Source organism: Rhamphochromis sp. 'chilingali', assembly GCF_963969265.1.
Source record: "Rhamphochromis sp. 'chilingali' genome assembly, chromosome: 6".
Classification (NCBI taxonomy): Eukaryota; Metazoa; Chordata; class Actinopteri; order Cichliformes; family Cichlidae; genus Rhamphochromis; species Rhamphochromis sp. 'chilingali'.
In genome coordinates, this window is record NC_137933.1 from 12,313,335 (window position 1) to 12,338,117 (window position 24,783).

Sequence of the window (24,783 nt, forward strand, 5' to 3'; positions counted from 1 at the left end):
GGTGTCTAACTGAATCACCTTGACACAACAATACAGCACATAATCTGGACTTTACAAAATAAGCGGACAGCTGTTTTATTTAAAATCTTATTTAATATTAAATACATTACTCTATAAACATAACACTTATCCACATATAAAAGCATGTATCACTATTTATACTCAAGTCCTATCAAACAAACTATATCCAGGAACAATTGAAACAGCTCCCATTCTATCCTCACATTGTAGCGGTGATTGTCACAGCATTTCCTTCACACTGACTGGATCATATCAGACAGTGAGTACAAATAAAATCCATCCTTTAACCTTATTGCTAAGCTCATCATAAATGAATACTTGCAACTTCACAGGCCCGTTATCACCATTTTGCTGAATACAGACTTTCTTTCTTGAATTCTTAAATGTACAAATATGTACAGCTAAGTTAAAAAACTGTTGGTTTACATCGGTGAGTTGTGTACTGATATTTCTGAGATGAGAGGCATAACAGTGAACACCGACCACACCCTTTTCACATGGAAATGTCGGAGCAGGACGTGAAACTTCTGTGCTGCTAAATTAAAACCAAGACTGAACTACCATGAGCTAGAAAAAGCACAAATACAGTGGCTTGGCTGCGCTCAAAGGCTACGTTCACACTGCAGGCGAAAGCGCATCAAATCCGATTTTTTTGACCCTATGTGACCCATATACGATCATGTTATGACAGTATTTTCAAATCCGATCTGAGTCACTTTCGTATGTGGTACTGAATCCGAAACATATCCGATGTTTTAGAAAGCGACTGCTGTTTGAATGGTTATGTCGCATTAAATCCATCGTTTACGTCACTGACACAAGACAGACGCCAATTATCAGCGCCAGAGAAGACATCGCGAACGCTTCCTGGCATCCAGTGTAGATGTTAGTGAAACTATTGGGAAGACAACGTGAACATGTTATTTGTACTGTATAATCTGCAGATTTTGACAGAAATCTGCAACTATTCTTTGAAGCACCGCTCCTCTAAAACAGCAATAAGGATCATTATTAGGTTATTTACATTGTTATGTAAATAACAAAATAACTTAAAGCAAAAATTGAGAAACGTAAAGTCCGAAGTCTTTATATTAAGGGCTATCAGTCAAACAATATTGTTTGCTCTGGGTCTAAACAGAGAGCGTTGTGTGTGACGTCTTCTTTTGCGCACGCGGGCCGCTTTGAGCGTTCACACTAGAGAGCGTTTACTGTCAAATTTTATTTGCAGACAAAAAAAATCGGATTTGATCAAAAAATCGGAATTGAGCATCAAGACCTGCAGTGTGAACGTAGCCAAAGAGGCTTAATTGTCCTCCATTACAAATAGGTGACCTCAAAGATGACACAAGTAGTGTAAGACTGTAGCCACCAAGAGAATTCATTCCTGCACCTTCGATTTCATTTTGGAGGTTCTGGGTTTAGGGTTGTCTGACTCTGCGGGCTCTGGGGATCCCGGAGGATCAGAAGGTGGGCTGGGGGCTTCCAGTACATCATCTTCTGGCTCTCCTGCATTGGAAGGGCCTCCGGACACCCCTGGAAAAGACAAACAGAATTCATGCAGGTTTGCTTCGCTACAAGCTTATCAGAAATCTTTTACTTTCTGATGAGACGCGTGGGGTTCATTAATGCTGAGCTCTGCAGCATTAGCTGGGAATAGTGATTGGTCCCAGGCTGTAAATGTCTATATTATGTCACATGCTACGGGACAATTTAATTAATTCTCTGTGCAGATGTGCAGATAGTACCAGATGTTTCTAAATCCAGCTGTAAAGTACATACACATTCAGGTTGGTTGGTTGTCAAACAATGGCTGGTAATTGCTGGTTGTTAGGGGCTAAATAGATGCCAGAGCTGTGGAATTATGTAAAATGCCAATGTCACTGAAGATGTATCTATTGTTCTGGTGATATTTGTTAACAGCTACACATGAGTGGGAGAAAACACAGGCCATTGGCTCCAGTGAAGAAAAGCACTATTATCCACTTACCTTTGAGAGCTGTAAGCCTCTGCAATCACTGCACAGTAGCCTTGAATTCATAAGCTTACCCGTGTGTCATTTTTCCACACTATTGATTCTCTTTTGTTCCAAAGAATAGAACACACAGCATACAGGCAATAGGTTGACGTCGTTTTTCCCCCACATATTCCATTTTGCCTTACCCTGTATATTCAATCTGCTACAGCAGTGAAGGCACGAGCCTTTGAATATACAGGGAAGTGATATTTTCAAGTTTTCCTTTTGAATGAAAAAAAGAACTTTGGTTTGATGCAGAGAGGTGGAAGCTGCAAATCACACACTCTGCCGGCGTTACACTGGACTCCTTGGAAGTCATTTTGAGTTTGCGTTCAGAACAAATGTAAGCGAGAGATTCAGTTTGACTTTGATGTTTCAGGTTCTTAACAAACGTCCCCTTCTTCTTTGATCAAAACGGCACAGGAGAGGCTTCACCGTGGAGGCGGATCATGAAATATTGCTTTAAACAAGACCATAACTGGTCGTGTGTACCTGTTGACAGCTGAATGTTTTTGCTGTAGCTTGCGGCTGAAGACATGGCCTGACCCAGGACTTGGTTAGTACCGAGGGGAGCACCGGGGGTTTTGGTGGCTGCTGCAGAATTTGGTTTTGATTTGGAGTCCTTGCCTGGTTTAGTCCACACCAGCGCTTCTGTCACCTGTAGAGCAGTTCCCATTTTCTGAGCCATGTCCATTAGCTGTTAGGGATTAAAATGTGTTGCGTTGGAACAAAGAATGACCACTAACTTCAGAGACATCATTGATATCAGGATCTACAGTACCTCAGGATCAAATTCAAAGTTGCTACTGCTGTCTCGGAGTATGTTGACTTTCCTTTCCATATCCTGGTATTGATCCAGAGCTCCCTTCTTGTCTCCATGATTATAGAGGAAGATTGCAAAGTTCAGGTTAACCAGGGGGTTGGATCTGTGGAAAATTGATCACCAAGAAGAGGAAAAAAAAAAAATCAATGATCTGATACAGTTTTAAATTCAGATCAATGGAAGTTTCAAGGTGTTACTGAGGACAGGCTCACTCATCCAGAGTCACAGCTTGCTCGTAAGATCTGGTGGCGTTCTCATAATCCTCCAAATTGGTCAGAGCAACTAAAGATGTGACAGGAAATTTTTTGTCACATACAAGCCCTTTTCAATTTTCAAATCAAATGTAAATGTGGTCAAGCTGCTGAATAGATTTAATGAAAATACTAATACATTTATAACCCCCCCCCCCCCCCCCCCCCAAAATCCTTTAAGCAGCGACATTTTCAGTAAAGTGCTATTTAAAAAGCTATCCCTGTTTTTGCCGTCATAGATTTCCTCTTCAGGCAGAATTAAATCATGAAGGATTTGTCTGTCTCACTCGCTCCGTACCTGCCAGCAACATGTAGAGCTCCCCCATTCGTGGATTCAGATTGATAGCTGCACTGAGGAAGTGGAAGGCAGAGGCATACTGCTGCATGGTGAGGTGTACCAGACCAAGGTTGTACAACACTTTCCAGTCAAAAGGAGACAAGTAGTGGGCCCGCTTCAGGCAGCTGATGGCCTGTGGGAGACGTGAAGTTAGGAGAGAGAAATTGTCAGGACCTTTAGGTGAGTATCTTAATAATATATGAAGTAGAACAAACAGGAACATCAGATTCAGGAACATATGTAGAAGTTTCCTGAAGAGGGAATTGTGCCAGATCCTCTGAAGGTTTTAGCCAAAGAAAAACCACCAGAATTGTAATGAAGTTGTGTTTTACAGAGTTTGGGGGGGTTTGATTTCATTTTCTCAAGATTAATGAAGATTACAGAAAATGTAGAGTTTGTATTGTACTCAGTCATCCCCACAACGTGTTGGTTTCTAAACTAGAAAAAAAAAAGAATTGAATGAAGTTGCTTTTAAAATTAAGATATGTTTACATTATATATATGTATATGTATAACATATATCTGAACACCCAGCAGATACATACAGTAAAGGCAACGTATGTGCTGCGCCCCTTCGCTGCATGCCTTCCCCCTCCTCTCTCTCTCCCCACTTTCCTGTCTATCTACGCTGTCTCTATCAAATAAAAGATAGGATAAACACTGTACTGTATACACAAAGGGCTCCTTCAGAAACAGCAGAATTAAGTGGCTGGGCTGTGATTAAAGGCACGAGCCATGGCTGGTGTGGAAATAACACCGAGTAGGCTTTTTGTGTGTGTTGCCTTTTGGCAGTTTTCTCATCCAAACTGGATGAAAACAAGCAGGAAAAAAAAAACATTACTCACAGCTACATATTTCTTTTTCCCAAAGAAGCACATGCCAATGTTGTTCCACAGAGGGGGACTCTCCGGCACAGCACATGCTGCCACCCTGTACTTGTTCATAGCCACATCAAAGTCACCATGGGTCTGCATCATGCTGCCTGCAGCCAGGATGGCCTAGGAATAAAAACAATGATTAAAGAGATATTAGAGGAAGATGTAGCCTTGATGAAAGATGAAAGTCAGGCCGTAACATCTGACAGGGAATGAACTGATTTAAAAGGAACCTGGTGCACTGTCCTTAAGGAGGTGAGTAACAAAATAAGCTTCTGCCTAATTGTAATGTGTAAGTACCCACATACCTTATAATTGTTGGGGTCAAAGGTGAGGGCATTCCCAAGATGTTCAAATGCTTTCTGGTATTTCCCGAGCTCAAACAAAGAGAAGATTGCTGTCATTCCTTTTTTGCTGTGCTCATCATTTATGGGCATATCATTTCATCAAATCATTTAAAAAAAGAAAAAGAAATCTGCTTACCTGCAAAAACAGCAGGCCCAGTGTTGTGAGGAGTTCAGTGTTTTCTGGAGAAAATCTGAAAAAGAGATGAGCCAAAAGAATAATGTCAGTTAACCTATGCCAGCAATCATATTCAATGCATGTGCTTGTTCTTGAGCAAACATACAGCAGCTGATATCTAGGGAATCTCGTGATTATTCAATCAGCCTTTGATTCGGTATAATTGTGGAGTATTAATTATGACCTGTGGGGGGACGATGGGGCTCAAAGAAAAACGGTAGAGAAGAGGCAGGTTGGCATTAAAATAAGAATCACAGTGGTAAGTCTCATTAAAAGCGACACCAGTATTGGGGCACTTGATTAATTCATTTACCCCCAACAGGAGGCAGCCATAATGAGCTCTATTATAGACACAAATGTCATTTCCTTATTTACACCATGGCCTAATGTTTAAATATTCAACATGCGAGGAGAAGTGGAAATGAACTGCATTTATACTGAACCCAGAGTTAAAAATGTGGCAAAGCTTTAAGTGTTGAATAAAATGATTTCTGGAGACAGAAAAGCCATAAAAATAAAAACCAAGATGAAACAACTTAAAGTATGCGAGAACCTTCTGAACCAATGTTTGAAGGCGGTATGTTTGAACTTCTCCACAGGAATCTAAAGAAAATTGTTTGACTTTGTTGTCATAAACAATTCCTTAATGAGAACATCATTAATATTTTCAGGCCCAAACCCCCACATTTCTCTTTTTGCTGTCAAGCAATGTTGGTATCGTGCTGTGAGTGCTGGTGTTCTCATTAATATTTTTGGGAGATTTTAGTGGGACAGCCCCCATTAGACTCTTTAAGTTGGGTTTTTGAGAAATGTATCAGCTCTAATGGACTGCTGTACATGTCAAGAATGTTTCAATGTATAGTACATACAGAGTAATGCCTAACAACATCTAGCATGAATGGCTAACATTATATATATGCACTTACTCCACCGCTTTCTTGTACACCTCTATGGCCTTGTCTGTTTCTCCAGCCAGCAGGTGAACCTTCCCGAGCATCATGAAGGTTTTGTCGTGCTTGTTTATCTTGAGAGCTATCTTTAGATGCTCCTCAGCCTGAGAGAGACAGAAGATCAAAATGATCAAATCCCTGTGGAACAACTACAATTTGTCCTGCTATAGTGTTGGTAAACTCAGCTGTACTCACATATTTGAAGTCTTTGATGAAGAAATAGCACAATCCCAGATTATGACTGATCTCCTGGGGTGAGAAAATGTCAGATTTTACATGGATCATTTTTGCATTGCACGGGTTGAGCTGAATTTAATTTCCAAATGTAAAAGTTTTATAGGCCAACAGTTCTGCAGTAGCATTAGAGAAGGAAGTGGGAGTGATTAATGGTAGCACAACTTTGATAGCCCCCTAGTAAAACAGCCCTGGACGAATTTGGATGTGCAACCACAGAGCTGATTGTGATAAATTGTTGCAAGTGTGAGAAGAAAAGGTTCAGTCAAGGTAATTCCCACTCTAAATGTTGGCAGAATTTGTCAGTGCTATAATCTCTGCAAAAAAAAAACAAAAAACCTTAAAGACAAAGTAGGAATTAAGAGTGTTTGCTTTCTACTACCCAGTCGTTCTCGTTGAGCCTTGCAGCTTCATGATAGAATTCAATAGCTGCTTTGTGCTTTCCCAGAAGAAATCTGAAGAAACAATAAACAACAATAATCCATAAGAGACGATAACCCATTTTAATTACTGCTTTCAGAATAACTATTATTACAACATTAAAAAACAAACCATTCAATGAAGCTGTATTCATTTTTCTTTACAAAGGGAGGCATTACGGGTCAAGAGGATAAAACTTTACTATAAGCCCCAAACTTTCCCATTGGATTACTGATAACAGAGACAACATCTTTATAACATAACGTTAATGAAACTGTGTGTTCATATAAACTCACCTGACACTTTATTAGGAATGCCTGTTAAACTAGTCATAAATACAAACATCACATGGCAACAGCTAAATGCATTTCAGCACATAGACATGGTCAAAATGACCTGATTAAATCAAACTGAGCATCAGGATGGGGAAGAAAGGTGATTTAAGTGACTTTGATATTAGAACAATGGAAAACTGTTGCTTGGTTTGCTGAGTCTCAATTTCTGTTGCAACATTCAGTAGGGTCAGAATTGGTATAAACAACATGTAAACATGGGTCTTGCCTTGTATGAATGGTTCAGGCTGCTGGTGGTTTAACAGTGTGTGGGATATTTTCATGATCCCTTTTGGGCTCTTTAGTATAAACTAAGCACCATTTAAATGAGAGCATTGTTGAGTATTGTTGCTGACCATGACCATCCCTTTGTGACCACAGGGTGCTATGTTCTGATGGCTGCTGTCAGCAGACTAACAAACCATACAAACTTCAAATAATGTCAAACTGGTTTGTTAAACATGACTATGCGCTTAAATTGTACTCAGATGGTTTCCACAGTCACCATATTTTAATCCAATAGAGCATCTCTGGGATGTGGTGGTAGATTTCCATCATGAATGTGCCGCAGTCTGCAGTAACCATGTGATGTTATCATGTCAATACGGACCAAAATCTTAAAGCTGACCAATGCATTAAAAAACAGTTTTTTCTCCAGTGTTTCCCCTTAAGCGGTGAAGGTTCTGGCTCTAAGCGGCCTGCAGTGTGACTGTTATCACTGTATATTTCTCCCCTGTGTCTGTCTTGTTAGCTAATGGAGAGGCACTGATGCGCTCATAGAGGCTTCAGTGCAGAAGACTCACAGTGATCGGGCCACTTGCTTAAGATTGTCTGCGCTGTTGGGATTTAAGATGGCACAGCTCTGAAACAGCTCCAGGGACTGCTGGATCTTGCCCTCAAGACGCAAGATTAGTGCTGCACAAAGAAATAAAGACACACACAAAATAAAAGGATCTTCATCTGCTTGAGGAATTAAAAGAAAAAAAAAAAACGCATTAAAAAAAAATCAAAGACACAGCATGAGGTCCAAAGAGCAGTTTTTGGGGAAACGAAATCATGTACTTGTGCAGCTCTGGTGTTGACTACCACAGAGGTTTTACTTGATGTAGCTGTTAAAAAAATATCTTACACATTAAAAGCGGAAAAAGGGAATGGCTGCTACAAAAATGATGGCTCACCTTGAACATATATAGCATATTCACACATCCCATTAGTCTCCTGCAGTTGGTCTTTGATGATAACCTAAAAAGGCGCAGAGTGGAAAGACAATTTCGAAATCCATCCAGTACTCAGATGATACAGAGGAATATTACACCCTGTTCTGTACATCTGTAGAACAGAGTAAGCGGAAGGGATGTATGTCATTATCGCCTCACACAAATTAGATATGCAAAGAAAACGCGTGCAGGAGTAGTCCAGTAATATATCTAACAAGTACTATTCAGAGACTTTATTAAGTGTGAAGCAGTTTCAATGCAGTGAATGAATCAGGCCTTAGACAAAGCCGCGTGCATGTCGGGAACTCAATATCTTCATCATGTATATCTTCAGTGAGGTCAGAGTGGGTCTTTCAGTCAATCACACTCAGCACAGTCACAGGTCAATGACAGACTACGCCGCAAACAGAGCTGAGGAATGAAGGCACTTTACCTTACAGGTATCGTAGTCCTTGAGGATATAGTGCTGGTGGATTAACCAGTTCCTTCTCTCCACAATAGGAAGCTCTGGAGCTGGGTGGAGGAACACCATAAAAATCTAAATATTACAAATGAATAAGGATTTTGGGAAAAAAAACAAGAACTTTTGAGCATGTTATTGTGCAGATGATGTCTTATTTGGCTGATAGCTCAATGATTAATCCTTAAAGAGCCCTCCTTTTGCAGTCATTAGTAAGTCTCTGATCTGACAGTTAACACAGATGTAACACTGCAACCTAAATCCACAGGCTAAATTTAAGTCAAGTCACCGAGTAGGCATGCTGCAAATCTTAGCTCGTTAGCAGTTTTTTTTTCTTCTTATGAACAGATGGCTCAGCCTATTAAGAGTAATGTCTATTAGAACTATTTTTAATGTATGCCATCTTTTCTAATTTGACAGCTGAATAAATAATCCTGAAAGCAGCCTCCCCATGCAGTTGCTAGTAAGTCTTTGATGTGACAGTTAACATAGATGTTAACACTTCAACCAGAAACCCCAGGCTAAACTGTAATCAATTCACCAGCCAGTCTGTAAATGTCACCTTGTAAGCAAGTTTTGCGTTACAAACACTGCTTTTTCCCCCCTCCTCTCCCCCCGTGTCTCTCATTTAATGTCTCGACAGGTTGAGATATTCTCCCTGTTGCCAGGGCAACAATGTCTCTCGCAAGCCAGGTGCTTGTGACAGAAGAGCGAGGGTATAGAGACAGAGTCAAAGAGGGAGGCTGAAGGAATGAGCAGAACAATGTAAAGCCAGCTTTAGAAAGGGTTAGGTAACCTCGAGAACCGAACTACAACGCCTCCAAGTCCTCTTCCCAGTGGAGTACAACATTTCATTTTACAAGGAAGCACACATAATGCCAATTCAAGCGAGTCTGATTCTGGTAATCCTGTTATCTTGCACCTACTACCTTCCTCTGAGGCTAAAAATAGGATTGAAGGCATTGTGAAATACAGTGCTAGGCTTTACCATTGACACTGGTGGGGGGGTGGGTATCGTTAACGAACTCCGAGTGTTAAAAAAAAAAAAAATACAGTGTGAATTACACCAAAGCTCCCCTCTGTTTTATCTTTCAGCGCCTCAAGAAGAGCTTCGCTGATCTGCTGCTAGAACTTGAGCCCATTCCAGATACTACACAGAAATCCACTCCATCGCCGACTGTGAAACGGCACGGGCTCCACACGTTTGCCACGTCAAGACTGGGAATGGCCCTATTTGTAGGGACTCTAATCCGCTTTCTCCCTGCTGAGACAGCAATAATATTCTTGTCTCTGGGTTTCAGCTGTGGTCCTGCGGTGCACTATGGTCCACATACATAAAGCAAGGCAGAATTTGGAGAGGAGTGATGGGATACATGGGCAACGTGTATTCCTACAACTACTGTATGAGAGAAGGATAGAAAGAAGCACAGAAGAACAGCCCAGCACGAGGTCTCCTAAATATAGTAATGTGAAAAACTTCATTGCAAAGAGAGAGTTTTCTCATTGTTATATTTGATCTGGATGAAGCTAAGGCAGCTTTGCCCTCAGTGTGTTTCAACCATCTGTTAAAAGGGGATAAGAGCAGAGGAGAGGCATGCTGAGATCAAAAGACACATGGGGAGAACGTAATGAAAAATATGATGAATATTATTTTTGGAAGTTCAATCACACACACAAAAAAACCCTCCAAAAAAGCCTTCATCTTGTCAAGTCATTTAGTCTCACATCGAGATGCTGACACCTTTTTTCCCCCTTTATCGGGAATGTGCCAGAAATGACTGTCAGTATCCTAAAAAAAATAAGGCAGACTGCTACATCCGAGTCAAGAAACTCACACTGGATTTTATTAAAATCTAACATACTGTACTATTTTTTTTAAATTTACTTTAGATCTTTCCATTGCACAGCACCTGTCAGGTATTAACACTAAGAATGCACAAACAGCAGTGCTCAAAATCTAACATAATATACTCTGCATACTACTCTGCATAGCAAAGGTAAATTTGTGTATGCCTTAAATAACCATAATTACATTTCACATTGGTAAGTGCGGAATGAATGTGACTTATGGACACAATTAAGGTTTATGTCACGTTGCTTGATTATGTCAAATCTTTAAATGTCTACATTGCAAAATGGATGGGTCCTTGCATGTGACTGTTTTCATCCAGTTGTGATCAAGTGCCAAAAATCGGCTGATATACACTTTAACACGCTTTGCATTTGGAAAACTTTTTAAAGAACTATTTTTGCGTATACAGTCTGTATGAGGCATAATGAAGTCACAATTCCCTGTAGATAAAGCTGTGAAGTTCATGCACCCAGCTGCCACTTTATTTTTAACTCAGCAGCGGCTTTAAAACAGTGCATCTCAATTTTAAAGTTCCTCTGCATTCAGGTTGTTATCAAGTCTGCTCCCATTGGTGTATGTGTATTAGCCTCCTAAAATCCAATCTTTACTTTCTTTCTTTCTTTTTTTTAGTTAGAACAGAGGTGTGTCTCATATTAAGTACAATCCAGGAAAGGGTTTGCATGCCAAATAAAAATTATCATTACCACATCATAGCATGTACTCAACTGCTTCCACCGAGGTGCAATTCTCAGTAGCTCTGAATATTATTATTATTATTATTACAAAGCACTATAAAACAAAGAAAAGACAAAATATCTGTGGGCAGAAATATAAACTATTTAATGGCACATTAGGCTTCAATAATGATGACAAAACATCCTCTGATTACCAGACATTTTCTACACAGAGAAATATCTGGAAAATGGCTCAGCAGCATAATGCCTGTTCCTTACAGAGAAAACAAACAGAAGGGTGAGGGTGACCTCTGCAGGCCGTTCACTTCCAAAACCTTTAGTTTCAGTTATCAACACTTAACCAACTTTTAGAAATGAATTTCAAAAAAATGAATGTCACACAACAACATGAAAATAATTCAATTAATTTCAGAACATGACCTGCAGTGCTTTCACTGTACCTTTAGGCGCCCGACGTTTCTTGGGTTCAGTAGCAACAGGGAGCTGAAATATGTGACAAACAAGACAAGCAGAAAAATAAATAACAGCAAACAGGAGTCTGAAAGTCAAGTGAAAAACAAAAGTTTCCTCAGGATTCTATGCAGGCCTTTGAAAACCTACATCATCCTTACTTCTTCTATACGAATTAAGAATGTCAGTAGCCGCCAGCCAATCAGATGTACTTAATTAACTCATCATTGGCAAGTGTGAGCACCTCTATCAAAGATGATGTTTTCTTTTAGTTTGCTGGTTTGGAGTAAACAGGTGTGTTTTAACACAATGCAACAACCTTCCCAAGGCGTCCCTTCAAAATCACCCCAAGGTCAGATGTTTACTGCTCAGAGAAAATGCAGGAAAAAAATTCCAAGCACTACATCTCAGACTCTAAAGGCCTCAGTTAGCATGTTTCAATTTAAAGTTCATGAGAGCACAATTAGAAAAAACAGTTATGGCTTTTCTGGTAGGACTGTCAGGAGAAAGCCTGGCATCACAGCTTAGGTTTGAACCAAACTCCAAGAGTTCTGAAAAATGTCCATTGGACAGATGAGATCAAAGTACAGATCTTTGGTCATGATGCACAGCGCTGTGTATGGTAAAGATCAACACAGCATATCAGCACAAACACCTCATACCAATACCATGGGTGTGTTTTGTAGCCAGAGGGCCTGAGCACCATGTTATTGACTCGATCATGAACTCTCCTGCATAAAAAAGTGCAAGAGAATGGCTGAAAAAGAAAACAATCAAGGTGTTGCAATTGTCCAGTTAAAGTCCACACCAAAACCTGACTGAAATGCTGTTCCAGGACCTTAAGAGAACTGTGCATAAACAAATGCTCACAAACCTTAATGAACTGAAGCAACTTTGTGAAGATAAAGTCATGCAGAAAAGTATTACTAATAATTATTACAAGTTATTGCTTTTACATGGTACATCTACAGGCTATTGAATCATGGGGTGTACTTGGTTTCTCAGAGCACTGCACAGAGTCCTGCAAAAACACATGACTGTTCACATGACTGTGTGGTACACAGTAAAATAATCCTCGGGCAGCCCTCACCAAAATACAGAAAATCCTGTCCACTCAAAAACTGAAAGAAGGCTGTGTGGGAATGTGGGCCAACAAGCTGAATGACATGTGTGTTTACTTAATGAACAGAGAGAGAGAAAACACTCTTTCCCAATCAAACAGCAGAAGCATGCAGATCTGTAGGGTTGGATAGACTTGGTGACCAAACACTGCCTATTTGTCATCAATTCAGTTTATAACTTCTATGGACAGAATTTCTAGGCATAACCAAAACATACTGGAGAGATTATGTCTCTCAACTACTCTCTCTTCTCAGTGTTCCTCCAGAAGAGCTGGAGGAGGTGAATGGGGAGAGGGTTGTTTGGGGGTCTGTGCCAGCATGCTGCCACCACATCCCGAATAACCATCAAATGAAAGGATGAATGGAATGATATATTACATTAATGCATTTTATTCAAATTGTTGAGATGTACCGGTAAAATTTTGCAATGTAACGTGCTCCTGTGTATGTTCTGTTCAGTGACTGCAACAACAGTAACATTTGCTATCTTCACAATGTGCAGGTAGATGCACGCATGCGCAGTTCTTCTCGCATCACATATTTTTCTTCCCATATTTGACCTCACTTGTGGATTGTTTTGGATGTGGTTGCTGATGCTTAGCAGTTTATTGATATTCTCTACATGTCATTACACGCTGAAAGTTATTATGCCACAGCGATAATATAACTGGGATTGGTCGTAAGGCGGTTAATGAAAAGCTGCTTGATAACGTTTTCTACGTTATCGTATATTAAGGGTGGGCTAAAGCTTCCCAAACAGTCCACAGCAATCCTGCCATTCTGCCACAGCTACAGCTGTCAGCGTTAAGGTTTAAATTTGCCCTTGAGTGAGTGAGATTAGTCTCGCAAGTTGCCGTTAGCTGCAGCTTAATCAACTTAGCGCAGACTTAGAATAGGCTAGCCACCTAGCTAACTAACGTTCAAGTAAGCGTTATAGAAAGCGTGTGGTAAAACCTGGCGTCGGGCTTTCTCGCGAAGTGTCACACTTTCATTATATTTCGAGTCAAGTTTGTGTTTATTCAAGAAAAGGAGGAGCAGCTCGCATCGCACTCACCGTTGCGGTTGTTTCCGCGTCCGCCATCTTGGGATGATCAACATTAGAAGCTGTTGCCATGGATACGTCAATGGCGCGCAGACACGTAGCTGGTTGGATTTGTGCTCTCGGATTAAAGAAAAAAAAAACCTTTATTTACAAAAAAGGGTTTAAAAACCATTTTTCGTCTTTCATAGTTTTCACTCGATAAGATTCTGTGTATTCTTAATAAATAATTACACCACATGATTCAATAGCTTGTAAAATCACTTTTAGCAGCAAGAACTTAAACTAATAATTTTCTGTATGGCTTTATCAGTCTTTTAAATCATTGCAGAGGAATTTTGGCCCACTCTTCTTTACATCGTTTATTTAGTTCATTGAGGTTTGCAGATATGTGTTTATGCACAGCTCTCTCGAGGGCCCAGAACAGCATTTCAGTCAGGTTGAGGTCTGGACTTTGACCGGGCCATTGCAATCTTTTCTTTTCATAGAATTGATGCTGTGCTTGGGATCTGTGTCCTGTTGTGTATCGTCACTTTTATAGACTATTTCAGTATACACAGGAGTTCATGGTTAACTTAGTGATTGCAAGCTGCCCAGATCCCATAGCTGCAAAACAAGCCCAAATCATCACCCTCAAAACGTCTCCGTTTTTTTTCTCCATAATAAAAGATCAGCTGATGTTAGTAACAGACCCTTTAAATCCTGTAAGTTGGGCTGAAGTTCAGCAGAGGAAAGGGGTCAGCGTGTACACTGACTATACACACGTTCTCACACCTTTCTATCAGAACCACGTTTAAATATTTAGGCAATTTGAGCTATAGTAGCTCGCCTGTTGGATCAGACCACACAGCACAGCCCATAACCCTGTCGCTGGTTCACCCCTGTTCCATCCTTGGACCACTTTTGATAGATAATAATACACTTCTAAGAAGACCACTTCCAAGACTTCAATTCAGAATTTTATAGACAGTACAGTTTATTGAATGTTAAGATTGAGAATCAATTTCCAATGCATACCCCAGCAGTAAATATGTTTAAATAAGTCACCAATATTTACATAATCTTAACACATTTTGATCACAAGAAAACTTCACCAGTTGTTCCACAGGCTACAGATAAAACAGGGCATTAAAAGTCTTGAACGTGAATGGTCACACAAAGATTTGTATGTTACTTCTGTTTAAAGGCACTGAGGTACAAACATCAGATTGGGAGTATACAGTGTTTATATACTTTTTACACACACACACACACACACACACACACACACACACACACACACACACACACACACACACACACACACACAGAGAGAGAGAGAGAGGAAACACTCAAACCTAATTACAAGGTGCAGACAGGAAAAACAGTAAAACTACCATGGGCACAAAGTCAAAAATATTGTTCTTTCTACTCATTAATGCACTTTTCATGTAAATACATTCAAATTCTATACTTCCAGTAACTTTACATTAATAAACCAGTAACCCCCCCCCCCCCTTTCATTTTAATCACAGCAAGTCTCTGTATTATGCCAAGTTTTCTTAACATGAATTAAAAGGTAACATCTTCATTTGCTTCAAGAACAGCTTTAAGCCTCACTTCATTAAAAAGAAATATCAGTAAGCAGATAAAACAGTACAAATGACCTCTTTATCCCATCACCTTCATTAATCAGCAGCTCATCCTATTGTCATATACACATCAAAACATCAAATTTGGAGATCAACGTTCAAACTGCACAGTAATGTAACAGTATGCATTTATTATCATTTATACTTTTACAGGACACTGTGCATAAAGTGTATTATCGGTATTAATGCACTTATAGTCAGGACAGTTATCCTGCAAGGTTCTGTATGCTGCTGTAATGTGAAAAACATTTTGTAGATCCATTGTTCACAGATGGGGGAAAAAAAAACAAAACAAAAAAAACAACATTCTCGTGTCAAGTGAGAATCCAACCTTGGACAAAGAGTTTATATTTCAAGCCTCAGTATGTCATTCCTACATTAGCAGGAAAAAATCCTGATACTTTTTACCAGGATCTTTAAGAAATACTGGATTTAAATCAGTGTTTCTTGTATTGCAGATTATCTCACATGTATCTCTTTAGTCTACTCTGTTAAATGCTTTCAATAGCGATGCAGTGATGAAATGTTACAATTTTATTTGTGTGGCGGCCTCACCTTGCTCTCTAAACCCCAGCTTCAGATTTCCTACTGGACATTTCTCTAAAGCATAAATGAATATGACATACGCTGATGAGATCTGTGCAGGTCTTTACAAGTTCCATCCATTTTATTTTTGCATTTTATAATCTTTTTACCTTTTTTTTTTTTTTAAATTAATGTACCATCTCATTATTAGTTCGTCAATCATCTATGAAGCTCTTTGAATTGCACTGTCCTTCATCAAAGGTGCTATACAAATAAAGTTTAACTGAGGGTAGGTTCCTATTCTTGGAAGATGACTATGTCTTTAGCTACACATCTTCCTAAATTACACAATCTTTATTATTATTTAGTTTTTTAGTGGACATGGAGAATGGAGACACCCCACTTGGTATATTACTCATAAGTTACTTGCTTTTTGCCCTTTTCCCTAAAAATTCCTTTACACCAACTGCATAATGTTGGGACGTGGGTAGCCCGGTATGCTGGTCAGAAAAGAGAATAGCCAGAGACACAAAACTTGTAGAAATCACACTAATTTTGGCTCCTGCCAAAGGCTCCCTGGGCAGCGGAGGTAGCAGCGGAGGTAGCAGCATTTTGGACAGTTCGGTTGCTCAGGACACCTTGTGAAAACTCCTGCTGGGCCTTGGTGAAGCTGGCACCTGTGTTTCTGTATTTAGAGTGGACCTAGGATGATAGGAAAAGACAGAATATTTTAAACAATGACAGGAGATCAAATGATGAAACAGTGTTTAACCTGCTGGTTCCTGTAAGGTTCGGTCCATGGTTCTTATGTCTACAAAGGAGCTCATGAGTTCAGTTTCATTGATCTGCAGAGGTGGGACCAAGTCATTGTTTTGCAAGTCTCAAGTAAGTCTCAAGTCTTTATCCTCAAGTCTCAAGTCAAGTCTCAAGTAATGTCAGGCAAGTCAGAGTCGAGTCTCAAGTCACTGGTGTAAAAGTCCGAGTCAAGTCACAAGTCTGAAATTTTGAATTTCAAGTCCTTTCGAGTCATTAAAAAAACCGAAAAAAAGCATGTTGCAGTTATGCTAAATGTAAATATTAGACCATGTAATTTTTAAATCTGTGTTTTTCTCAACACATGACAAAATAGTGAACTTAGAAAATATACACAAATTGTGAAATTGCACCTCTTTAGAATGCAGCTCAATTAAACCTAGCTCCAAGAATAGTTTTCACCGACAGTTCTGAGATAAGCTGCATGTTATTCTTGGATGCGGTTGTAGGACCGGCTTTAAAATCGCATGACAAAAATATCATACACATTAAAAAAAAACTGCATCACCAACGTAGCCTGGACAACATTTGCTAGTTAGATGAAGTCAGCTATCTCATCGTAGCATATTTATATGCATATTTATAAGCATACGGTTCTTGGAGTGAGTGCATACACTCATGAAGTTTAGTAACTTCAGGTCACTGCAACAAGCCCAGGTACAGTTTACCGCCGGATGGGTGCAGGACCTTGAAATGCACCGTGTAGAACGAAAGACCATCGTACGTATCATAAGTTTACCAGTCTCACAAATAGTCTTCATAAATACACATTCGTTAACCGTTTATTAATAGGACCTTTGAGCTCAACGGTAATTAATTAGTAGTAGAAATAATTTCTGGTACGCGTTACAGAAATGTAGCAGTGACAATAATATTGTATGCTGTAATCGTACTGGGCAATTAGTGATACAAAACAACTGTTTTATTCTGTGAATAAAAGTACCGTATTTCCCGGACTACAAAGCGCACCTGAATATTAGCCGCACAAGCTAAAATCAGGGGAAAATCCTGTTTTGTACATACATTAGCCGCACCTGACTAAAAGCCGCAGGTGTTTCAATGTTGACTTATCATATGTAAGAGAATATGCACAAAGGGAATTGTCAGGAAAGAGATGGCTGTTTGGAGACATCACTTTTATTAATATTTTGAAAAACAAGTTATGGGTACATATTTGCACATGTAGTACATAACAGTAGCCTACAGCACACCAGAAAAATAGATTCGGACTACCTTTTAGGCTCAGGTGCAGTGACACGGCTTTAACAAGAAGAAAAGTCAGTCATTCACCACCATCTTTCTCTTCTTCCTGCGCACTAAAACCACCAAAGTCCTCTCCTCCAGTGTCGGATACAAATAGGCTCAGGATGGCTTCGTCATCCACTCTTAGCTCCTTTCCTTCGTTGTCACTTTCAAAACCAAAGAAATCCTCGTTGTCAGTGTCAGAGTCGAACACCCTCTGAAGGGCCGTGGCGGTGTCCTCCTCTCCATCATGCAGCAGTCCAGCCCTTCAAAATCCGTTGGTGATCGTGGATGCTTTCACACTTTTCCACGCTGTCAGAATCCACCGGTGGAGTTGAGCATAACTTGCTTTTCGCAAGTTTATCGCCGCTCATCATCCACGCCTCCCGCTGAACGCGTAGCGCTACTTTGAAGTTTGTTTTTCGCGCTACTTCGTACGGCACTACGTTGCCTGGCGGACGGACATGTGACTAACATACCACTCTTGAACCCCGATCCTTCCGCCAGGCAACATAGTGCCGTACAACAGCGGAACACACAAAACAAATCGTCTTACGATATGACAAAAATCATGGACAATCCATAGAAAAGCCGCACCTGACTAAAAGCCGCAGGGTTCAAAGCTTGTGCAAAAAGTAGCGGCTTATAGCCCGACAATTACGGTATATGTTTTTGTCAATGTACCATAATAACAGAAGCGAAACGCAATATTGTGTCAGGACAATTCACTATTTATGCACAATAAATAAAGGAGCATAGCGCGACAATTTCTGTTCAGCGCCAGACTTGCTTGTAACCTATATCACCAATTATGTTAAGAAAAATGACGCATTAACTACAACAGCAGACTGACCTTCGTGTAAATGCTTGGAGCAGACTAACCTGTGAGCTGGAGTGTTCTGGGACGTTATATTTGATCTTTGAATGGCTGCAATCCAGGCCATCCGTCGCCTGTTTGTTACTTCGGAAACATGGCTCGAACAATTTCTCTTAAACGACGTAATCCGATAACAACCGATTTCTTTACCCGTCGGCTTCCCGTGGCTGTCATGCGACCGGCTATTGCAGTTAATAATACAACAGCTTCTTGACATTTTTGTGTTTCTTTTTATCGCTGTATAACTGATTTCAATTGAAAGCCTGCGTGCGCTAGTACCTCTTGCCACGAGTTCCCAGAATCCTTTGCGGTTCTACCCGTGAATGACGTCACATTTTCAATCTCTATATAATATGCATGTTAAATTTTATATTTGGGGTAAAATATCAAGTCTTTTCAAGTAAACCGGTTCAAGTCCAATTCAAGTCCCAAGTCATTGGTGTAAAAGTCCAAGTCAAGTCACAAGTCTTAGAACATTTTTTCAAGTCAAGTCTAAAGTCATAAAATTAATGACTCTAGTCTGACTCGAGTCCAAGTCATGTGACTCGAGTCCACACCTCTGTTGATCTGTTAGTGAGGAGGATATCTGAAAATACAATAGATATCTAGTGGAGACTAGGAACAGACTTTTTTTTAACGGTTGTTTTTGTTCCCCCCCCCCCCCCCTTTTTGCATTAAGATGAAATATTGTGTCCACTTTCTAATTAATTATTGTCTTTAAAAACCAAAAGACACTCCTGGAATTTCTACATGGAGGTAAGTCTGTACAGTAAGTGCATTCAGCACACACACTTGGTTTGAAAATTTCCTCTGAAGCTGTTCAAAGTTTTTGTCACCACCTGATGTTTAGTTTGTCTTTGATGTAGCTTCCAGATATAAATGAGAAAAAATAACATTTATATATGTACGCAGTATAAGTCATCGACAACTGTCAGTGCGCCCCAGGGTGGCTGTGGCTACAATGTAGGCTTGCCATCACCAGTGTGTGAATGTGTGTGTGAATGGGTATGTAAAGCTGGATATGTAAAGCGCTTTGGGGTCCTTAGGGACTAGTAACGCGCTATATAAATACAGGCCATTTACCATTTTAAAACATGTTTAAAATACTTGGCTTAGGGTTATTCAGTTCATCAAGATACATTATATTGAATCTGACAGGTTCATAATAAAATAGTAATCAGATTACCTATAAAAATACGATATGTAAACAGAAGTTTTACTTTTGCGTACCATTTTCAGCAGGATGACAGCCAGCACAGAGTTTACAGTGAAAAATCCAGCCACTACCATCATAACCACAGCCACAGCCAGGTTCGTCTTGATGATGGTGATTGATGTTATCCATCCACTGTCAAAACCAGAAACATGCAAGAGGAAAAAAGGTGTAATTTCACATTTTCTCTGTAATTATTATAGTACACTGAAATTCTTTTTTTGTGGATTAAAGAGAAATACACAAACAACCAGATACCAAATGTAAAGCATGAAGTTTGTAAAAATGACACATGGAAACCTGAGGAGCTTTATACATGATAGAAAAGAACTCCCAAAATAAAAGTTACACACACTTACAAAGCAGCAACCCAGATTTATTAGGGCAGCAGGAATCTGTCAAAGAAATGCAATAGAGGAGAGACAGGAGAAGAATTCACACACAAACACGTGTGAATGAAGAAATGTGGTGGTCCATGCACACTGAATGTATCCCAAAGCAGCATGCACATTCATACAATGAAAAACAGAATCTTGGTGCACTTCCACCACACGTTCAGGTAGTGTAGGAAAAAAGAAAAAGAAAATAAATCGCACTGACCTGTTGCCCCAATGGGGAATCCCCACAGTTTGGATAATGTAAACTGCCACTTGGAAGAAGAAGACGAAAAAGAAGAAAAAGAAGCTGAAAGAGCTGTCAGACCTATGGAGGGGAAAAAAGGGGACACATTATTAATGCGAAGGTGCTCACTGGTTTGCTGACATATTGCACAATAGAGATAATAAGTTTCACAATCGCATGAAGTCATAAAAATGAGTCTGGAGGTCATTTACAGTTTGAAGACTTGTATTAAAGTTCATAAGTGTAAACAATACCAGTGACACAGCATACCTAAAGGCCTTGTAGACCGGCCTGTACCAACAGACGAAGGCCACAGGGGTGAACAGAATGAACCAAAGAATAGCCAGACCAAAGTCAACGCCATAGTTACTGTCAATGGTGAAGCAAGCCAGGCAGGCCAGCACGTTGAGGAAGAGAGTGGCACTGTGGACTGGAGAGGTGCAAAAGAAAACCAGTGACGCAGACATACACTTATAATACAACACTGCTTATAAAAAGCGCCGGTGAACCAAACTCTGTGCACTTTTAAACTAATAGGCATGAATGGTGTCTTTATTATTGTTATTATCATCTCCTTCGTAACAAATTAATTTCCCAAATGTGAGGTAAATAAATTATTTCTCGACGTTTTAGTGCAGCAATTGTGACTTTAAACAATCTAGTATCTTGTAATGGATCAAGTTGATTCATCATGATTCATTTGTAAAGAAAAAAGTAAGAACTTCAGCAAAAGTATGAGTGGAAAGTCTTGATACATATTTAAATTTAGCATATTAAAAGCTGAGATCTGATGTACTATACCATCCTTTTAGGTCAGTGATTGGCATATAAAATGCTACAATCAGGGGTACATACACATCCAGAGGTAGTACATTCTCTTGCACATCCTGCGGTAGTCCTCGGGGATTTCCTCCTCAAAATTCTGATAAAAGCAGGGCTTTATAGGGAAGAACCTTGGAAGAGGTGGCCAGTTGTTCTCTTTAGCTGACAGGAAAAGATTTAAAAACCTTATTATCATTTAAGACTTAACACATACTCAACACAACTACATCAAATACCTGCAGCCACTTACCTCCGGGGTTCGATGCGCTGCCTGCCTGCCTCCTGTTCTCTAGCTCCTGTTCCTTCCGCTCCAGCTCTGCTGCTTTCCTCTCCAGCTCCTCCTGCTGTTTGATCAGGTTAGCCTGGGCAGCAGCTGCTTTAGCCTGATGCGTGATAGCAGACCTGCATCTTAATACTGTCTTCAGCATTGTTGAACACAATTTCCTCATACATGTACTGCACTAAAATAACCATGCAAAGTGCTGCTTTCTTGCAGTGATAAGCTAGATGGTCCCTGCAGTAAAATGTGATGACTTTTGGGGCGGCTCAGGATGTGCACCAGGTTGTCTACCAGCAGGTCGTTGGCTAGATCCTCCACCAATCAAATCTGTGTGCCAAAGTGTCCTTGAGCAAGACATTGAACCTTAAATGAATTACCTGTGATGCACCAATCAGAGTGCAAGTGTGTGGGTTGTAGAGAAGCATTTCTTAGCATTGTTTATGTATGAACTGGACCAGGACTTGGATACAGACTTTCTACTCAGTTGACCACTCAAAGTTCTTTCTACTATACCTCTCATTCATCCAGTCACACACATTTATACATTATTCATGATTAAGTGCTTACACACACACACACACACACGATCCAGTGGATGCATCGGGGGGCACTCAAGGATCAGTATCTTTTCACAGGAATGCAAATGTGGAGTCAGGGATTGGCCCATTGACCTTCCGATTAGCAGGCGACCCACTCTACCACTCAAGCTACAATCGACCAAGTAAAGAAAAAAAAAAATACTCATTCTTCTTTGCATGGTAGTGTCCTGACTTGCATATTTATTTATAAGTGACTTATGTATGTATGTATGTATGTATGTATGTATGTATGTATGTATGTATATGTATATATTGTACTATTCTTAGTTAGCGTATTGTCTGTCTTGTCTTAATGTTGGTTTAAAATGGAGCACTGTAACAAAAAATAATTTCCCCCAGGGATCAATAAAGTATTCTGATTCTGATTCTGATTTCTTGAAAACGTAACTTAAATCAGTTAATGTTGTCTGATCTCATTATTTAAACACGCTGAAATGCATTCGTCTCACTCACTTTTGGGTTCTGCTCCACAGATGTCTGTAGTACAGCTGGTTGAGAGGGTGCAGCAGAGATAGGGATTGTCGTCCCAGAGTGCTGTCCCTGTAAAAAAGGTTGAAGCAATATCTCTTTTCAAATATATTTTCATAAAACCAAAGGATTTGGTTCCTGCTGAATATCATATCACACTATGATATGAGCAGTTCCATTAAAGACACAAAGGCTGACCATTTCCGGTGAAGAGAATGGGTTGTAATCCCCGACGTTGTCATTGACTCTGCTGGTGGCTTGTGTGACTGAAGCATCCTGGGAAGAAGAGAAAAAAAAAAGATCAAACACACTGTAAGGTGTGACACTGAGAATCCATGACTGTTCAGCGTTTATGTGGTGCCAACTGTGGAATTATAGGAGTGTCCCATCCAGTGGAGGAGCAGCACCTGAACACTGAATTTTCTCTCACCAGATTATCTGTTAATAACACTCTTTGCCCTGGACCACATTTGTTTCAGTTAAATTACAGTTTGTGTGTGTGTGTGAATAAAGATTAAGCATCCATTTCTTAAGTTAAAATGTCAAAGACGTGTGGATTCATAAGCATTACTTCCTAGGTCTATAAGACCTAAAAAAAACAAACAAAGAAAAAAAAACACTGGTCTGTAAAACATAAACAAACAACAACAAAAAAATATACAAAGAAACAAAACTATCTATAAAGTTAAAAGCAGCGTCACTGGCTTGCTACTGGGGTTTCTAGTTAATGGTGTCATCTATGAATAGCTTGTAAAAGAGAACTCCCGGTTAATGGCAGGCACCTGTTCTCGGGTCTGCTCACCTGCGCAGGTGAGCTCAGAGCACACTTCCAGCGAATATTCACAGTTTTAACGTAAAAATGTTTATAAGCGCATTGAAACGTGCCACACTTAACAGTGGCGATTCTTAGCCAGGAAATGCTGAGGCCAAACCCAGCAACCAACCAAACAGGTTTTTGTTAGAGCATATCTTTGTATTCACTTTACACCAGAAAACGAAAAGCTTCTGAAACTCGATTCGCGGACAGAAACCAACCAACACTCACCTGGAAGGGATTTACGTCCATTGGGTCAGCGAAAGGGTTACTGTCGAAACCCGACATTGCGAGAAAAGTTTATATTGCGTAAAATAAACAACGACGGCACCCTTCTCCCCGGCGGCTCTCGCTGGTCCTGCTCCTACTGATGGTGCTGTGCGACGCCGGCGGCACTGCGCATGCGTCGCTTGTGTGGGCCGCGTCACCGAAGGTTGGCCGGAGTCAATTAGCCCTCCTTTATTTTTAGCAGTAATGTGAATTGGTTTCAAATGAGCGGTTCTCGTGACAGTCTGTCCACGCCGATTATGTGTGTGTCGAAATGAGAGCCAGTCTGCGGAGGTAAACGCACAAAGTGAGCTCCTTTTTAAAACTTTCCTCAATGTCCTCGAGGGTTTGAAGTTGCCTTTAGGTGCTGTGGAAATAATAGCTTATTTAAACGACTGAGCAAAATCACGAGTTCACCGGGAAAATAAGAATTACCTGATCTGCTACTGAAAGACAGATTTTTAAAATTGTTTGCTGAACATTGTGGCTCCAGTTTAAAAACAGTACCTACAGTCCAGTACTAACAAGCTTGATAGTCAGCGTTTTATATAATCACCTTTTATTCTCCAGCACAGCCTGAAAAGCTTTCATTTCTTAAAATAATCTTCAGGAATAGTTCTCCAGGCTTCTTGAGGGCCATTCAAAGCTTTTGTTCTGTTCTCTGTCAAGATGACCCCACACTGTTTAAATGGTTTTCTATCCAGGAATGCTTTTTGCAGTGTGGATTTTCATGTTGTAATTTTATGCATTTTTTTTGTCTAAACTGTATTGTTGTACATTGACGAGGTGTTACTCATTGTTTTTGTAGGACCGTTGCAAATAAAAAGTAGTCTTCTGGATACATCTGGCATATTCACATTGATATGTTCATTAATATGTGTTGTCCCTTTTTAAAAAAATAAATTTTCAGGGTGTTTGGGGGTGACCGTAATGCTGAAGAATGAAGCGTCACTAGTCAGATGCTTTTGCAAAATACAGCAGTACTTTTCTGTACTGTT

The 24,783-nt window shown here is 40.0% G+C and overlaps 2 protein-coding genes across 4 annotated transcripts; both read right to left on the minus strand.

The window, feature by feature from the left end:
- Positions 1 to 81: 81 nt before the first annotated feature.
- Positions 82 to 13,726, minus strand: bbs4 (Bardet-Biedl syndrome 4). 3 transcript variants are annotated; one of them, XM_080884983.1, is made up of 16 exons: positions 13,629 to 13,726; positions 11,444 to 11,486; positions 8,430 to 8,509; positions 7,958 to 8,021; positions 7,583 to 7,694; positions 6,410 to 6,482; positions 5,989 to 6,042; positions 5,770 to 5,897; positions 4,805 to 4,859; positions 4,630 to 4,698; positions 4,292 to 4,444; positions 3,408 to 3,579; positions 3,071 to 3,140; positions 2,817 to 2,961; positions 2,528 to 2,732; positions 82 to 1,554 (listed from the first exon to the last, which is right to left on the minus strand). In XM_080884983.1, exons 1-16 carry the CDS (start codon positions 13,686 to 13,688, stop codon positions 1,400 to 1,402), a joined length of 1,638 nt encoding a protein of 545 aa, XP_080741109.1. In that variant the 5' UTR covers positions 13,689 to 13,726; the 3' UTR covers positions 82 to 1,399. The 3 variants fall into 3 exon arrangements, with proteins under 3 accessions (XP_080741109.1, XP_080741108.1, XP_080741107.1); XM_080884982.1 differs by having other exon boundaries at positions 8,430 to 8,534; positions 13,629 to 13,687; XM_080884981.1 differs by having other exon boundaries at positions 8,430 to 8,534; positions 11,424 to 11,486; positions 13,629 to 13,670.
- Positions 13,727 to 14,867: 1,141 nt separating this feature from the next.
- Positions 14,868 to 23,905, minus strand: scamp2l (secretory carrier membrane protein 2, like). The gene is made up of 9 exons (XM_080884557.1): positions 23,750 to 23,905; positions 22,903 to 22,980; positions 22,690 to 22,776; positions 21,608 to 21,740; positions 21,391 to 21,519; positions 20,806 to 20,965; positions 20,515 to 20,616; positions 19,932 to 20,049; positions 14,868 to 16,471 (listed from the first exon to the last, which is right to left on the minus strand). Exons 1-9 carry the CDS (start codon positions 23,804 to 23,806, stop codon positions 16,319 to 16,321), a joined length of 1,017 nt encoding a protein of 338 aa, XP_080740683.1. The 5' UTR covers positions 23,807 to 23,905; the 3' UTR covers positions 14,868 to 16,318.
- Between the last annotated feature and the right edge of the window lie 878 nt (positions 23,906 to 24,783).

Coding starts and splice junctions, on each gene's coding strand:
- bbs4 (XM_080884981.1), bottom strand. CDS start 13,655: ATGGCGGACGCGGAAACAACCGCAACG. Junction 8,535..11,423: donor GTACAGTGAAAGCACTGCAG/GTCATGTTCTGA, acceptor TGTAATATTTAG/ATTTTTATGGTGTTCCTCCA. Junction 6,483..7,582: donor AAGCAAGTGGCCCGATCACT/GTGAGTCTTCTG, acceptor TTGTTTCTTCAG/ATTTCTTCTGGGAAAGCACA.
- scamp2l (XM_080884557.1), bottom strand. CDS start 23,806: ATGTCGGGTTTCGACAGTAACCCTTTCGCTGACCCAATGGACGTAAAT. Junction 21,741..22,689: donor CTGTGGAGCAGAACCCAAAA/GTGAGTGAGACG, acceptor ATCACGCATCAG/GCTAAAGCAGCTGCTGCCCA. Junction 20,966..21,390: donor AATGTACTACCTCTGGATGT/GTATGTACCCCT, acceptor GCACCTCTCCAG/TCCACAGTGCCACTCTCTTC.